The sequence below is a fragment of the Ruditapes philippinarum genome, unplaced genomic scaffold, assembly GCF_026571515.1.
Source record: "Ruditapes philippinarum isolate M1 unplaced genomic scaffold, ASM2657151v2 ctg373_1_1_1_1, whole genome shotgun sequence".
In the NCBI taxonomy this organism is placed as follows: domain Eukaryota; kingdom Metazoa; phylum Mollusca; class Bivalvia; order Venerida; family Veneridae; genus Ruditapes; species Ruditapes philippinarum.
The window spans coordinates 238,179-256,639 of record NW_026855566.1 but is presented as its reverse complement, the minus strand read 5'-3'; the positions used below and the strand labels follow the sequence as shown (position 1 = coordinate 256,639).

The window sequence follows — 18,461 nt, the reverse complement described above, 5'->3', positions numbered from 1 at the left end:
ATGACATTGGTTTATGATCGTGTTGGTCTTTACTCTCTAAAATCACCATTCTTAAAGTATGTGTATCGTCGACCCTGCATGGCAATTCTATGCGGAACACTCTATCATTATTCGCATCTGTCTTCATTGACACCCTAATTGAGATGATCTATGTGCGCCGCCATGATGAATGGCATCCGTTTTCTGACAAACAACCCGCTTCAATCACCACTAATCTGCCGCCGCTGCAATTTTCAGTAGTTTCGTATCTTTTGATGCCCTTACGAATCTGCGGCTCTGACAGGAAACTGATAACTGCGCATGACAGGAACTATCACTAAGAGATATCAGTTACTCTAAACTGTCGGTTTGTATCAACATACAGTGACTATCTAGACAGATAGGCTCGTAAATCGTCGGAAACAATTTGTACTCCAGACTCTTCATACTTTCTATCTAAACAATCTTTTGATGAGGAGAATAGTTGCTAGCTGGGAAAACACGCATTTTCATTTCTTATCTAAGTTTGGCAAAATACCTCTGCACAAGTAAAACAAGTTTTAAAAAAAAATCTTCAATATTTCGAAATTATTGGCTATGCTTTTCCGTTCAAATTACTTCTTTCTATTGTCATAACAAATATGTTATATAAATGACATTCAACTGTACAGCATTTCTAAGATCGAGACATAAATAGGATAAAAATGTCTCTTTAACGTGAAATTCTTCTGAACGTTCACTCTTTTAATAATGACAACAATGTCTGTCTGACTGAAACTAAATCCTTGATATCTTGTTTACGTAGATGTTTTCAATCTTGTCTGTGTTTAATATCGATATTATTATCTCACTTTCCGACTTATTAACATTGTAGCTTACAGCACTTTGTGTTAATTTCAGAATTATGTTCGACTTTCAAGACAGAGCATCAATGTCGACTGGAAGTAAAAAAGCTCTCAACAAGGATGATATTTTAATCAAGTACTACATTAATCCAAAAGACAAGAGCTTTCTCAGATCTGACAAGATCACAATTATATTGTGTGGTATAATTTGTATTAAGAAATATACTATTTAATTAATTTATATAAAAGCACAACATGATAAAGAACTGTAAAAAAGTAAAAAAAAAATAATAAAGAAAACAGTGGGTCTACAGTCTTCAAATGTTCCCACAGTAGTTAGTTGTCATACAGCACTTTTTGTGACAATCCACTTTAGTGACTACACTTAATTTTTAATTGTTTAAAAAACCCAGCAGATATGGTGTGGAAAAGAACATAGAAAACAAAATGTCATATTCATTTTCAAATGTAAATATGGATACAAGGTTCAAAACACCTGCATTGCAATGACGAAGCTCAGTTCTGTAAATTTAAATAAATTTATTCCATAAGACAAAAATATGATATGACAAATCTTTAAAAAACATACCAGTATGCTTTTTGCTTTGTTTTTTGTTTTTTAATAGTTATGGAAGTAAATAAATGGAAAAATTCAATAATTATATTTGTCTCTTGGGAGGATATTTGACCAAATCGATGACGTCATAGAATTCTACCATTTTTAAGGTACTTTGTTGAATATTGTTATTTCTTAAAACGAATTAAAGTCATGCCTATACAATGTGTATGTTAAATTAATTTTAAATCAATTCATTATTATATTAATTTGTTGCGTTGACGTCACGCGGCCAAAACTGAGGTAAAATGGTCTCTTTCCAACATTACTGGCCGAAAAATACCATTAAAATATACCATTATTGAAATGTACTATTTCAGCCATTCGTTAATTACCGAATAATCCACATTGTTTGATTAAGTAGATGTTTTGAAACTTCAAATTATACTAGAAACGGACTCACTGCATCATTTACTGCAAGCCTATACGTTTTATTGTACGTTGGTTATTATGATTACAAGCGCCGTTTACTTCCGATCACTGTATTATAATATATTGGAAGCTTGTGCAATTCAACTTGTATCATTGTTGCGATCGCATGAAAAAGATGTGTTTCTATAGAGTAATATTAGGTTCTGATTAAGAAGGTGCACATCACCACCTCCTTTTGGCTGGGGTTGCCTTTAGGAGTTGAGGCATTAGAATTGCACCTAACGTTTATCCCTACGTGATCGTAAGAGGCGACTAAATGGGTTCGAATGACTGGAATCTATACATCTCTTAGCTCCAGAATGTGACGCAGTTGCTTTTAGTTTGTAACACCCGAGGAAGCTAAAATCATCTTTCCTGTTTCGGTGCCATATGACCTGAATTAAGATGGTGCGCCGTAGAACCAAACAAACAAAGTAGGTACACGGGAACTTTGTAGATAGCTTCCACTGGACCAGCCGACCATGAACGGTTTCCGTTTTATCTATATTAGCTGTCCTAGACACAATTTTGCACTGGAGATCTCCCTTGAACTTAACTAAATGTGAGCGAATATTTTTAGGTTTAAACCTTTTAAGTTATGATATCAACAGCAGATGAGATGTGTATAAACAGTTTTTATCCCGCATAGTTACAGTACCCGTCAATCACCCAACTCACCTCATTAGCTCTTCCTCCTTATCAGCCTTCTGGCAGGGCCCACATTTATAATTCCGTGTACCCTCTAATTGTACAGAATGCAGATAAGCAACTGTGCAATAATGTCACATAAATCATAGAAAGTCTCGTTATTGCCGTACATCATCGTTTAGAAGAGATGAGTTGCAGCTGTGTGCGGTTGTTAAAAGTCTCTCAGAAATAGAAAACACGAAAACATATTACTCTTCAAACGAAATAAATATATAATGTATGGATAGGTATTATAAATATGATTTATAACACATCAAGTACACAGGAGACTATATTTCATATTCTTTGGTTTTTAACCTGTCGTATATTTAATCAAATATTCTAACACCTATTATGACGTTGGTATAATAACTGGTTATGTCGACTCGCCGTAAAGCCAAACTAAACTTCAGAAATTTCGCTGAAACTTGAACATGGTTTACTGTTGTTGTTTTTGTTCCTGTCCAATCATGGAAAACATGAAAATTGAAAAATAGCTTTAGCTCAGTCTTAGACCTTTTGAATTTAAACCGGGTATAGCTTATTCATGAACCTAAGCATACCTCAACTTGATAGAAATTGGAACTGGTTATAGTTCAATCATGGATATGGTTTTTAAATAAGCTTAATCATTCTTCAAATATTTAAATCAGCAGTGGCTGTAGAATATTGGACGTGTTTTGTCAGGTGTAGCTTATATGTAGCAGTAATCTTTAAAAAAAACAAATAGAATGAAAAAAATGAACTTACTATACACATAATTGTTATCAACTATTTTGAACCCACCGTTCGCGCCCCTAGCAACACCCTAAAATCTCTAAATGATATACATGTACGTTCTAGATAGGTAGAAAAGAAACTTTATTTACATTTTGAAGACATCTCAAGAACAATTAGAATCTGATGATTATTGTAGACACTCAAAATTGTAACGAACTTTCGGGACTTTTTCTCAGAAACAGGTGTTGAAAGATTTCGTTTTCTAAGAATATGAGTATTACATTTCAATTTTAGCTGCCATATGAACACATCTGCGGATGTTTCAAAATTCCAAATTTCATGGTTAAATGTTGAATTCTGTTTAAGCCGGTGCTAGGGGGCGTGGACAGTAAAAATTGCACTTTCCATTACCGTCCATGAACAGGCTCAATCAAACCGAGCCTGCAACATTTTCAATTTTGTCGTTTTGGGCGTTCTTTATGGGTTCTTTATTTCTCTCTATTTTGACGAATGTAAACAACGGTCACCTTACCCTGAGATTAGTGATGACGTGAACTTAATTAAGTGACGTTGACTATATAATGTATGCTGATATGTGCGGCTTGTAGTCAGGTTTCCTTGAATAATTTTTATGCTTTTGTGCGTTTTGAAAAAAAAGAAAACAAAAGAGAAAAGAAAATCGCAAACATACCCACTTTCGCAATTAAATTTGATTTCAAATAGTTGACATTGACATTTCGTATTAAATGTCAGATGACAATTCAATGGTAATGAATGTTTTTTTAAAACTCCAGATGCATAACCATGTAACCAATTTTAATTATTTGTAACTTATCATCATTAAAAAACTTTTATCACTAATAATCTGGTAAATTAAAAAAAACATCTGCGTTTTTATGTCTTTTCTAGCGAATTTTCGTTTCCCGTCACGTGTTCAATATCCCTGTTTCCGGTGCCTGTACTACCCAATGAACTGTCTTCATTCAGCGCCAAAATGTTACGTGATGTCATTTATTCATGCCTCCGCTCACCTTATAAACGTGTTGACACCTCAACATGACACAAGGTCACATGATTACTGGCATTCTGTCTCTGATATTGATGACACGATCAAAGCCAAAGTGTGCCGATTCACATCCATTCACATGTACAGTCGCCATCGTGCATCTTTCATGCTGGTAGTGACGTGTGTGTCAGTTATAAATAGATTTCTGTATTTTAGGGTTTGTTAGCTGCGGTGAAAAATGAGACCTTTAGTTGAAAAGTTGCATGCAAATTGCTCATGATAAAATTGTTCACAATTGCCAGGCAGGTGGCTGTTCTTACACACTGAAATAAATCAAAGAACAAGCAAACCCCGCATCTTTAATAAGGACGCATGCGGGTAGGAGAACAAAACGCTAATTTTTGATTAATTTATGAAGGATTAGCGGGTAAGTGTTAACCTATTTTCTAAAATGCAGACTTGTTTTTTTAAAAACTTGCATTATTACCATATAAAACCCTCTTTACTGGAAAGATCTTAACCTAAACAATGATGAAATAGAGTATAACTTTAAAGCTGTATTTCGGTTATACAAAATTGACATACTAATTGTTAGTTTCGTAAAAAGGGCTCTACCAGAGAACTCAATATAAAGTAATGATATTTTGTTAAGTCATTCGCAAACGCACAGAGTTATATGTAATACAAGTCTCTGGCGAAAGGACATGCGTGAAATTATCGCTAAACCCAATGGGGTATTTGTTACTGTTTGCTTATATTAGTCATGTTTATAAATAACAATAACTCTCTTTGTCAAAATATGAGAACACAGATCAACAAGGAAGGGCGGCATTTAAAAACATTTTTGAGAAATGACCATAAGTATCAAAGTAGTGTAAATTGATAACCTCCCAAAATACCTATGAAGAAGTATACATTTCATACTTAAAACATCTTAAATAAGGAGCGAGTCAAGCCACATTTTAAGATATTGACTTGTTTAAATCTTACTACGCCAAAATCTTAAATTGATTTTTAATTCTGGACAAAACCATTCATAATTTTAGACAAAATTTCACATATGTACTGACTTATTTTGTTGTTGTTATTGCTTTTTACTTCGCACAAACACAGTAGAGGTCTTATATAGCGACTTACTTTCTAGCTTCACTGGTGGAGGAAGTCCTCGCGTTTCCTTCCGTGCATTATTTCACTACAGCGACCTTTACCACACGGCCACAGACGTCCCTAATAACCGAATAGCGAACACCGATGGCAAGAAATAGTCGGCACTGGTCGCAGTGGTCAACTGCATTTTCGGGAAAATGTAACTTTCAGTAAATTCGTGATTAGCACGAGAAAGCGTTACGCAAAAAGAATGATTGTTTTAACAATATCATGCTGTGGAAATGTACGCACAGTTCTGGTAACACGGAATCCCATTTTTAGTTGGTCATTTTAATCAGATTCGTTCTTAAAGGTAAAGTAACCTAGTCCTGGCAACGTAGCTGGTGCTAGAGGGCGTGAGAGATGTTGCATTTTTAGAATTTCAAATTGTCAAATACCTTTGTTGTTTTCATTGCATCCGAGTGATCATCCCTTTTTTTCTAGATTGTTTACTCTCAAATCATTCGGTAACAGAAGTAAACCAAAGAAAATGTTGTTGTTTTTATTTTATGATATTTATTTATAGATTTGACGAATTGGTTATATAAATACAATACAAATGGGTTTAAAGTTATTATTTTGATTTTCTTTACCAAACAAATAAACAAGTAATTTGTTGTAAGGAAAGTATAATAAGAAGTTGAATAACTGATTTTTACCATGTCGAGCTGTTGGGTGAAATTAGTTTTGACAAAAACGAGATAATTATTATGAAAATTCAAAACAATTGGTTAAAGTGTTAATTAGAACTCAAAGTTACAACTGTTTGCTCTTGACAAATGAGCGCTAAATCATTCTTATTTACGTCATTGCTTTTTAATGCTAATTAACGCATTACCTTTACCTTGTATTTCCCCGTCTGAGGTACCTGCGATATTTATAATAATTTTGTGCGGTGTGCCGCTGGGCTCTTTACCTATGGTCTCATATTGCCGGATCGTGCTGGGGGGATGCGTTCATTGAATACCAACTTTCCTTGTTGATTTTGTTTCTTATATTTTTTATGTTTTAATTCATTTAATATTTAAATAGTTCTGATGAATATTCTTACCATGATTCTGAGAGACTCGTATAGTTATTTATAACTATATACAAAAAAAACCCAACAGAGTTTTAGCACTTGCAACTAAACAAGTGACAGTTAATTTTCAGCATTTAAATTTGTGAACAACGTTAAATAATACATTCCTGTGAACGCCAATCTTTATCGTTCCAATAATCAATCATTTACTTTTTTATACATAGTTTTGCCTATAAAAGTCAATACTCATAGTTTATCCTATTTAAGGATACACAACAGGCGCGCGTTCAGAAGTTTTTCAAAAGGTCAAATCGGCTCGTTTGAAGGTCATCAAATAATGACATGTTTGTAACCGGTTTGTCATCGTACATAAAGACACATTGGTGGTCCTGAACACCAGGTCTATAATCAAGAGGCGGCCGAAACTAGTGTACAAATGATGGGGGAGGACTACTAGATAGCCATCTTGTCTTCATACGCTGTATGCTCCTTCAATTCAATTATATAGTCTTCAATATAACATGCCATTACCGCCATTTATCGCTGGTTAAGTAGATTTAATTGTACCTTTGATCTCTCTACAACCAAGTGATGGCCGCCATTACAATCCAATTTCAATATTCTAAATGAATTTCTTACGGTGATTTATATAACTGGACTTTGTACATAGACTCGTTTGTTTTGTCTTTTTATAACAATATTATTAAGAGATTTAGTTTCATTTTTATATTGTTAACATTCATATAATTATTCAAAGCTTGCCTCGACAGACCAAAAGCCTCGTTTCTCTTAAAGCTAAATTTTGTACACAAGATGAATCTCTAAATATGTGTTCTGAAATATTTGGAACTTTCATTTTAAAATCGCATAGCGCCACATTAATCTTGCATTGTAGTCTTCCATAAATACATTTCCTTAAAAGAACGCCAGTCAGTAATGGTTCGCGTTTGTTGCAGAAAAAAGCCCATTTCTTTACAATATGGAGGCTATAAACAAAGATTTAATTTTCATCTAAATGAAATACGGCATGTCTGTTGTCTACAAATCTCCCAGGCTAACTTTAACCAACGCATATCATTTTTGACAAGAAACGCAGCGATAAGGCGGTCGGGAATGGTGGAAGCCACTATTTTGTTTCTTAAAACCATTATTTTAGCCTGCTTTGCATCAGGAAAATGAAATTTTACAGCTTTAATCAAACGGAGTTGGCACGCGTTCTTCGATGATTTATCATTGCTGTCTAAGAAGGAAAAAGTTTGTAACTGGAAGGGGAGGTTTGTATGACAAGTACAAATGACGTAATTTATACCCCCCTTCAAAAATATTTTAATGAAGCATCCGAAAACACAGTTAACCAGAACAGGCTCAGTAAATCACTTGAGAAATAAATTTGACAAGCCTGTCCAGAAGTCTTGATCGGGAGAAGCTTGTTTTTGTGATATATTGCATATAAACAGGCTATCTAAGCGCCCGACAGACTTCGCGGCTTCGAATATAACATTTTCTAAGAATTACGAGTCACCGAAGAGATACGTTGAATACAAAATAGATTGAACGAACACGAAATATTGCAATGATTTTCACTGCGATATATTAATGCCCTGTTTGGAGTAAATTGAAATATGGCTATAAATCGCGTATAAGGCTCCCACTTCAATATATCATGAATGATTGGTATTGTCGGAATGAGGCTTACCATATGAAACTGGATATATAACCCGTCACTGTAGTCTATAGGTAATTGTGTTAGGCGATTTATGGCCTAATGTAGTGCCCAGAACGTGCTATCCGATACAAGACATTGATCAATTATAGCTAATGTTTCCCAGCTATTAATAATATCTCAAGTCTGGACAAACATACGGTTAGCATTTTTTTATGATTTTTATGTTTCTTTGTTATTTTTTTCATATCTTTCTTTCTTTCTTTCTTTGGAAATGATTTGATGGCGGACTTGCCTAAAATATACTGAATTCATGTTTATTAATGTTTATTAATACACAATATAAACTACATGCAATTTAATTTCTATTGAAAACTATTGACTTTTTGCTGTCATTGATATATAGCTTTACTTTAAAATATAGACAATAGATTATTTTGTTTGAGAAATGTATCATTTTCAATACATCTTTTGTGTTTTACTAAACGATAATAGATGGAACATTTCTTCCGTTTTCCACCACGTCCCTATCCTACCCAATCCCCCTTCTAATCCTATCAACTCCAAGTTCCCATCTCATTGCATGTAATTGCGGCAGCTAGAAGCTCCTGATACTACTGTATTTCTATATATACACTTATAAAAGTAATATAAGTTATGATTCAATTTCTGTGCAAATTTTGTTCAAAGGCTTCTTAACTAGCACAGGATAAAGGCCGTAATACAACCCATTTGTCTTAATTTCTTTTTAATATTCGCGTATAATTAACTATGTCGAGGTAAAAGCCATCTAACATTTAAGCTGATACTCTTGCCACTTTTTTGTGGCATGTCGTAAAATATTAATATACCCAGATCAAACAGATGGCGCAAACATAGTTAGAATATTAATAAATATTAATGTTATTATAATTTATCAGAGCTTATAACATACAGCTTGACTTTCAAACTTTGAAAATGTTAAAGAAAGGCGGCTAAACTAAAGAAAAAAGAATAGTTTTATAAGAATTACGTTTGCCTCTACTTACAAGAACAGTATACACTGAACAAAACTTATAAGCCTCCATCGCATATTGTGATAATTGATTGATTATTACTTGAATCTTTTTACTTTTCTTAAAATCTTTTTAATTTTTTTATCCAAGTTTGATTGTTTTGAAATATATTTTGGCTCATCTGGAGGCATGCAGCTTAAAAAGGGCCACAGGCGCATATTTTCATCAATTGTATGACTGTGTGTGCCCTGCTGGGCCTAAGTGTAATTGGATTAAATATTGTTGGAAATGAATAGAATTGTTCCGTGTGCATTCGGGATAAACTGTTTAACCTCACATGTAATATAAGTTTTGTTTAAATGTATTCAAACAATTCTCACAATATGCCGTTAACATCGGGGTTCTTTAGCTTTGTTAGTGTATACCTACATTGTTGATTTCTATAATATGAAAGTTGTGACCTGAAAAATGGCCTCTTGATAAACATGTTGTTTGTTTTTTAAAATGATGTTTCCTTGTTCTGGTAGCTTTTAGTCAATCATGTATAAAGTGCTTTGCTTTCTAAAAGAATGTATATGTTTAGACTTTTTGGTCTGATAGGGCCAGAAAAGCCGAAAGCCTGCTGTAGGCAACAACCAATAGATTCTACCCAAGTCATGTGACCAGTGCAGACCAAGATCAGCCGACACAACCTGATATAATGACCATACATTCGCTATTCAGTCAGTATTTTTGTTGAAAATTATGCCCAAAAATGATGGATTATAAGATGAACAAGCCCGTTTAAAATATTAAGTGTGGTAAGTTGTTTTAAATGCTTTATAGTGTTCAAAATGGATTTATGCTTTTGCCGGTGCTAGAGGGCCATCAGAGATGTTGTACTTTCTATTTCCTCTCATGAACAGATTCAATCAAACCAAGTCTGCAATTCTCATTTTTAAACTTTGTTTTCTTTGCTCTCGAGGGCCCTCCCCTTTTCAAGATTTTAATACAATAGAGTTAAATGTACTTCTGTTCATGCTTCGACACACTTTTTTTTATTTCGTATGCGTGATGCATGCAAAGCACATTTCTACAGAAAGAAATATGTTACAACTTATTAATGAAATACAGTCATAAATTACATCTGTTAATGTTGCAATTAGAGTTTAAATTTATGTTTCAGATCATATAACCATCATCTCATAAACGTCATAATTATTATCATGACGTCATGTTGCTGAAGACAAAGACCGTATTTTACATAACGCTATATTCTCCATTTTAATAAGTTCTTTCTTGCACTATTTTAATCATTGTATCTGTCAGAAAAGACGTGTGATGTGCCATCAAGTACCAATTGACCTTAACTAACAAAAAATAAATAGATTAATACTTACATAAACATGCGGGAAGGGTCTTGTTACTTCAACATTACAACATTCATTTTGTCATAAATGTCGAAAATAGTTAACAATTTAAACTTATGTTTCGCTTCTAATGTAACTTAGACGTTTTAAACTGAAGTTTATTGCAAATTGGCAAGGAAGCACAATGTTTTGTTAAGTATGAAGTCACGAATTACCGAAAAGAAATAAAAACTAATGTTGTCAGTGAAATGAATAATGAGGTTTCATTGATCGCGAGAATAACGTGCACAAATTGTGTGTATTTTCAATTTCGGTTTTATGAATGTTGGAATTGTGTTTATAGAACGCTGTCGTAAAAAAGAGCGACGGCGTGATGTATGAGCGGTATAACGTGACACGTCACGACATGGACCAATTATCAACACCAGCGTCACTAACTTAATGCATTTATCACTGGACAAATGGGTCCAAAATTTAATGAAGATGTCCATATAAACATATATTTACATGTGATGACATTTCCAACATCGGTTAATTGCTTTGTAAATTAGGTTACTGATTGAAAAGTGCTTAATTAATCGAACATGTTCACATGTGAATATTGTCACACGAACACATGTTTTGCACTTAAAAATGTTCACATGCGCGTAATTTCGCGTGTCAATATGATCACATGCGAATTTATCCACACGCAATTATGTTTCACAGATCATCTGACTACAAATGAATAGGTTTGCATGCGGAGATGTCCGCATATTAATATGAGCATATGTTCATATTTTAATATGTTCTCATATTAAAATGTTCATATGTAAACATGTTCACATTTTAGTATGATATTATGCTGAAATACATGAATTTACATAAATGTTAGTGTCGACATGTGAAAATATTCAAAAATCCCCATGCACTGATGCTCACGTGTCAATTTATTTACATTTTAGTCTGAATGTTAGACTATAATTCATAAATTTACTTAAATGTTATAAAGTGTCTACATATAAAAGATTGAAAAATCAACATTTACTGATGTTCGCATGTAAGTTTGTTCACATTTTAGTGTGAATATATGACGTGAATTTTCTTAAATGATAAAATGTTGACATAAGAAAATATTTAAAGTTTCCCATGTACTGATCATATGAACATATCAAAATTGTGTATGTATACATTTATGCATGTTTAACTTTTAGGCTGATGGCGGGAACTGAATATACCTATGCAACCAGTGCAGACCAAGATCTGTGCCGTCTGACCATGGTCTGTACTATTCGTTTATTCAGTCAGTATATGAGCCGCGTCATGACAAAACCAACATAATGGGTTTGCGACCAGCATGGATCCAGACCAGCCTGCGCATCCGCGCAGTCTGATCAGGATCCATGTTGTTCGCTATCAGTTTCTCTACTTGTAATAGGGTTTGTAAGCGAACAGCATGGATCCTGATCAGACTGCGCAGATGCGCAGGCTGGACTGGATCCATGCTGGTCGCAAACCCACTATGTTGGTTTTGTCATGACGAGGCTCATATATTTTGTAAGTTTCCAAAATATAATGAACGGTTCTGTCCAGACAAGTCCATTTAAGATATATAGCGTGGCAAGGGTTAAACCATTAAATGAAATGGTCAGCACTATTCGTTATTTACTCAGTATATACTTTGTAATTTCCCCTAAAAATAATGAACGGTCCTTTCCGGATTGAAAGATGGACAAGTCCATTAAAGATATTTAGCATGATAAGGGTTAAATCATTAAATTAAGTGTTTTATCAAATACAATGCCTTAGATATGCTGTTTCGTAATTAACACAATATTACAAAAGTTAAAAATGTTCAAAGCAGAAATACACCTACATATGATTAAAGTAGTGCATTTATGGTAGCAACATTCAATTTTCCGCGAAATAATATAACTTGACGCATGCATCAAATAAAACTTAACTAAATCCTCCTCTGCACTTTGGATGAGCCGTATTTCCATTACTACATGCTAAAATGCAATATATTACGGTTGGTTTTGATCGTCGGCCCGTGTTTTACGATACATCAGCCCGGCAGTTAGCTTAAACCATGCTAATAAACCATCTTAGCTTTTCTTTAATTTAATAGTATATCCCCATAAAACTCAGCTAATTTAGCATTAAACGGTACTAAATAAGAAAATAAGGAAAGCTTCACATTTGTAATGTAATAAATGACAGCTCTAAGAATAAGTGGCGCCAACAAGGTGGAAATTATTACAGGGTTTAGGGTTTCCTCTGGTTACAAACAGACCACACATAAAACACTACATAATACATTCGATACTTTGTATGTGAGATATCACGGAGACATCTTTTTAACGTGTTAATTTGTTATTTTCAATTATTTTGACGTTGAAAGTATCAATTGATTTTTTGTCCTTATAAGGCTCACTGACGATGATTATGATGACAATGATGATCACGATGACGATAATAAGGATGACGAGAAGAAGAAGAAGAAGAAGATGTTAATGATAATGCTGACGATGACGATGTGAATATAATGGTGATGATGATGTTGATGATAGTACTGACGATGTGATGATGATTATGGTGGTGATTATGATGATGATGATGACGACGATGATGATGATGACGATGACGACGACGACAATGACGATGACGATGATGGTGATGATGATAAAAAGAAGAAGATGATTATGACGACGACGACGATGTTGATGCTGATGGTGGTAGTGGTGATATTATTGTGGATAATGGAGATTGTGATAATGAGGTTAAAGAGAAGATGGATGGTGATAATGAGGAGAAGGATGAAAACGGCGACGACGATGATGGCTATGATGATGTATATAATGGTGATAATCAAGATTGCGATGGTGATGAATAATCATAATTGGTGAAGGTCAAGTTGTAGATCTCCTAAAGTATGAATTGATGTAAAATCTGAAAGAAAACTCTCCTTATTTTAAATAGGCCTTTATCATAAAATGTATACATAATATATTATAATTGTTTACGTATATTTAGAATAAAACGAGAAAAAATAGAGGCGAAACAATCGGTATTTCGGAAATTGTTTAAATATCAAAAACCGCTGATCATCCAAGATCTTTATTAACAATTCTCACTTAATACGTACTTTGCTACGATGATTTCTTTTCAAGTCAGAATTTAACGTAATAAACATAGGAATAAGTTATTTTGTAACTCATCAACAAAGCTATTTTATAACACTTGATAATGTTACCCGATAAACTCCCAGACGGATTATACTCATCATTTACGTTTTTTACAAAGTTAATAAATGTAACATAAATGCGTTTAACTCATTATGAAACCCCCGTGGCTCAAAGGCACGGTGCAATCAAAATTCCTTTTTGTATGGGTATAAGAATATTTTACGATGGAACACACAGGCTGCGGTTTTTAGGGTATAATTTTTTTCTATATCCATTAAAAAAAAGTTTTTAAAAAACATTACCTGACATTTTCAAATTCATGATTGATGAACTCATTATGATGTTATCATGATCACACGAGATAAAATTACCTCCGCATCATTACAGTTATCTAATATTAATTAATACATGGCCTTTCATCTCCCTCCTCGCACCGCCTTCCGTGAGAATATTGTTAAAATATTGTTAAAACAGCATTACTAAATAATGCCGCACAAATAAACAACATACATAGATGCATGCATGCATGCTTTGTCAAAAAGAATATATGAGCCGCGCCATGACAAAACCAACATAATGGGTTTGCGACCAGCATGGATCCAGACCAGCCTGCGCATCCGCGCAGTCTGATCAGGATCCATGCTGTTCGCTATCAATTTCTCTACTTGTTATAGAGTATGTAAGCGAAATTATTTGACATATATAAAACTTAATAATGATTTAAATTCATGTACAAATACATTTTCTCATCAATGTAAACATATCTACTACAAAAAATAACGCCAACATTATGAATAAACTGCAAAAATACAATATTTTGTTCAATTCGTACGTTCACACACTTGACATAGATTGTATACTTTGCGACCTTGAAACAATTTGTATATTTACAATCTGTACACCGTTTATTTCCTATTCGCAACCAAGACATAGTGTGTATATTTCCAACCTTGGCACACTTTTTTCCTTCACATCAGTAACACAATTTTATATGTTTACAGCATTGACACAATTTGTATGTTTACAGCATTGACACAATTTGTATGTTTACAACATTGACATAATTTGTATATTTCCAACCTTGACACAATTTGTATATTTACAATATTGACACATTTTGTATACATGTATTTTCAACATTGACACAATTTTTTTTACATTAACAACATTGACACAATTTTTTTTACATTTACAACATTGACACATTTTTTTTACATTTACAACATTGACACATTTTTTTTTTTACATTTACAACATTGACACAATTTTTTTTACATTTACAACATTGACACAATTTGTATATTTACAACATTGACACAACCAATTAAAATGTTAACAACAAATACGCATTTTGTTTTTTAACGACCACGATAAAATATTTGTTCATTTAAAACATTGACACAATTTAGAATTGTACATTTACAACATTAACACAATTTGTTTTCACTTCCTTAAATTTTTTGTGTATTTTCGTAAGATTTTATATATTCTTTCCATCTTAAACTGTCAATATTGTATGAATTATGTAATAAACATACATTAATAAGAAAAAATATAAACGTTCTAAACAGGAAAAAAACTGTTTTTTCTTTTTATTCAAGATTATATTTGTAATTTATGTCATTCCTGGAGATAGCAATAATTACACGATGAGGAAATATAAAACATATTTAACAATATTTTCATTTTAATAGGGATAAAAAAAAATCCATACCCATTTATCGTTATTATTTATTTTATATTCGAGTTTAATTACATGGGAATGAATTATCGTGCACATTCCATTAATGCTTGTACACATATTTTGATAGATATACCAATTTTTTTGGAGAACGAATGGGACTTTTAAAGAGGGTATTAATGAACCTTTAGGTAAAAACGAGCCATACATCAAACGTTTATTTATGCATAATTCACGTGCACGGCGTAATTTAACTTGTATTATGTTGAAGAGAAATGAAACATTAACAATATCTGCCGGCGCCTTTCTAACCTTTTTGCTACATTAATAGTTCATATTATGACGTTCTGATCCCTAAGATAATGTAAATAAGCGCATTGCCTGTAGGTGATGGATCGAGTTCTCTTTTGATAATAATCATAAGGATTGAAATAAATGTTTTACATATTCTAAAAGATTACCTATAGTACAGATATAATGATGTTTACACGTCACTGTACAGATATTGTTCAAGGAAGTCGACTATCGTCAGATAACCAAAGTTCCTATATTTGATGATTTATCTAATTTTTGGCTGATAATAACAACAAAATGTCTTCTACAAAGTGATGATAAAAATTGTATAAAATATAAGCATCTGATATCAAAAATTTTCGAAACACGAAACTATGAAATACTTGGTTGAATATCTAAATGTTAAGCATGTGATTTACCATGTACACTGAAGCTATTGTCAACAATACATGATTTTGGTAATGACCATTCGAAATGACGCCTCAGTTACTATAATATATTCAAATATTAAGACTGATGGACTTGTTGGCAATAGCACGTCAATGTATAAGCACGGCACTATCTGATGATAGCTCGCCAATAGCTGGTAATACAGCGTCAATAGCTACTAATAGCTGGCAATATAGCGTCGATAGCTGGTAATAGAGTGTCAATAGCTAATAATAGCGAGTCAATGGTTGGTAATAGCGCATCGATGTCTGGTAATTGCACGTCAATAGTGCGTTAATGGCTGGTAATAGAGCGTCAATGGCTGGTAATAGCACAACAATGTCTGGTAATAGCGCGTCAAGAGCACGTCAATGGCTGGTAATAGAGCGTCAATAGCCAGTAAAAGCGAGTCAATGGTTGGTAATATCACATCAATGTCTGGTAATAGTGCGTCAAGAGCACGTCAATGGCTGGTAAGAAAGCGCCAATAGCTTGTAATAGCGAGTCAATGATTGGTAATAGCACATCAATGTCTGGTAATAGCGCGTCAATAGCACGTCAATGACAGGTAATATAGCGTCAATAGCTAGTAAAAGCGAGTCAATGGTTGGTAATATCACATCATTGTCTGGTAATAGCACGTCATGGCTGGTAATAGCACTTTTATATCTATGATTATTACACCTGATACACTTTAAATGGTGATTCGACAAATATTCTAGAGATAGAACCCGAAACAATAAAAATGTGATCTCCGGATTAATAATAACTGTATATCAGCAAGTGATATATGAAATATATTTGTTCTGTTTGAACTGAAATTCAATGTGGACTTAAAGAGTTCGTAATAATTATAATGTAATTTATGGTTATACAATCATGTATTTCTTTTCACAAATGAGTAAATTGCACAGACTCACTCCGGAAACCATAAAACAATTCAATGGAAAGACCCAATAAACATTATATTTTTTCCATACACACACTTTTCCTGTTTACAGACTTTAATTTGAAAATGTTTTATGGTGGTATTGTATAGCAGACATTTTAAGTTTTCATCAATTTCAAATATATACTTGTGTCTTATTGAGCATTGCCCATTAAGATTATTTATGTGAGCATGGCAGGGATAATTTAGAAACGAGTGTCAGCCGATCCAATATTCGCTTGATATAGTACTTCTTTAAGGACATTTATCCCTAACTTATGCTATTTGTGTATATGAATTATCCGACGGTATAATTACAAGTCTATGAAATATGACTGTTCTACCAACTCTCAAAAGCCTATCTTCATGATTTATTTCAAGTATAATTTATGATTATGGACACATTAATGATACGTCATATAATACGTAATTTATTTTATATCCTCGATGAATGCAAACACAAACAAATAAGGACACTAATAAATCAGCAATAAATATTATAATCAGTGATAAATTAAGTTATTCGAGAAATCTGATGCCCCTTTAGAAAACATTGAAATGTCCGGTTTGAACGAAAAGACATTTGTAAAACCGCGGTACACCGTCGTCATAAGTTGTTTTTCGCCTCCTACCGGCAGTAGAGTAATATGTTTTTGACTGACATTTAAATCAATCATTCTATATGGTAAATTTGAATACAAATACGCTTTTAAACGCTGAACATAGGTTAAATCAAATGTGTTTTTGTATTTCGATTGGTTGATGAAATAGAATACTATTTTGATAGGAAGAATATAGCATGTAATATTTTTCCCAAAATAGCTATAACTGAAAACGCCACTTACAAAACCAAAAAAGAATACTTTGCGTATAGCAAAAGTCAACAAAACATTTCATTTTAAATGTATAATACCCGTTTATGGCTGCTGTTAAGAATTAATCATTGCTTGTTACATGAGAAAATTCCTCTAATTATATATTCAAATGTTGAGTGAAGTGAGTTTTTAGACATTTACTATGAAATTTTGTCATTGGTCAAAATGTTTTAATTTCATTTTATATTCTCTGAATAAATAATAATAATAATGAATAATAATAAAAAAAAATAAAAAAGATGTGCGTCGGCCGGGAATCGAACCCGGATCGACTGCTTGGAAGGCAACCATGCTAACCTTTACACCACCGACGCTTGTGATTATTTGAATTGAAAATTTACATTGTATTTATAGAAAAAGTAGTTATCAGTAATACATGTTGATGTAACCCATAAGTGTTGGAAAAATTTAATTTAAATTTTATACATTGGAACATGAATGAAAGATTGTGAGCAGAAATTTCATTTTTAATGCACAATAATGATCTTAATAATGGAGAATAACAACAAAAAGTCCCATTATTTATTAATTTAATTAATATTTATTTATTAATTGCAAAATACAAAAAATATGTCTTTGATATATTTTCATGCATGATAATGCCATGAACTGTATATATGTAAATTGTTTAAACTGGGACAGGACACTC

The 18,461-nt window shown here is 33.0% G+C and overlaps 1 protein-coding gene and 1 non-coding gene across 2 annotated transcripts; one reads left to right on the top strand and one right to left on the bottom strand.

Moving 5' to 3' along the window:
* LOC132743714 (nucleolar transcription factor 1-like) lies at positions 1-13,313 on the top strand. The gene is made up of 3 exons (XM_060732267.1): positions 1-56; positions 880-1,025; positions 13,111-13,313. The coding sequence occupies exons 1-3, from the start codon at positions 1-3 to the stop codon at positions 13,311-13,313; spliced, it is 405 nt and encodes a 134-aa protein (XP_060588250.1).
* Positions 13,314-18,054: 4,741 nt separating this feature from the next.
* On the bottom strand, positions 18,055-18,126 carry Trnag-ucc (transfer RNA glycine (anticodon UCC)). The gene has a single exon. It is a non-coding gene; the product is annotated as a tRNA-Gly (tRNA).
* Between the last annotated feature and the right edge of the window lie 335 nt (positions 18,127-18,461).

What these genes read in the sequence shown, in the direction of transcription:
- LOC132743714 (XM_060732267.1), top strand. Translation starts at nt 1, where the DNA reads ATGACATTGGTTTATGATCGTGTTGGTCTTTACTCTCTAAAATCACCA. An exon ending in CTAAAATCACCATTCTTAAA is followed by an intron (nt 57 to 879) that starts GTATGTGTATCG and finishes TGTTAATTTCAG; the next exon opens with AATTATGTTCGACTTTCAAG. An exon ending in GATCACAATTATATTGTGTG is followed by an intron (nt 1,026 to 13,110) that starts GTATAATTTGTA and finishes GATGATAAAAAG; the next exon opens with AAGAAGATGATTATGACGAC.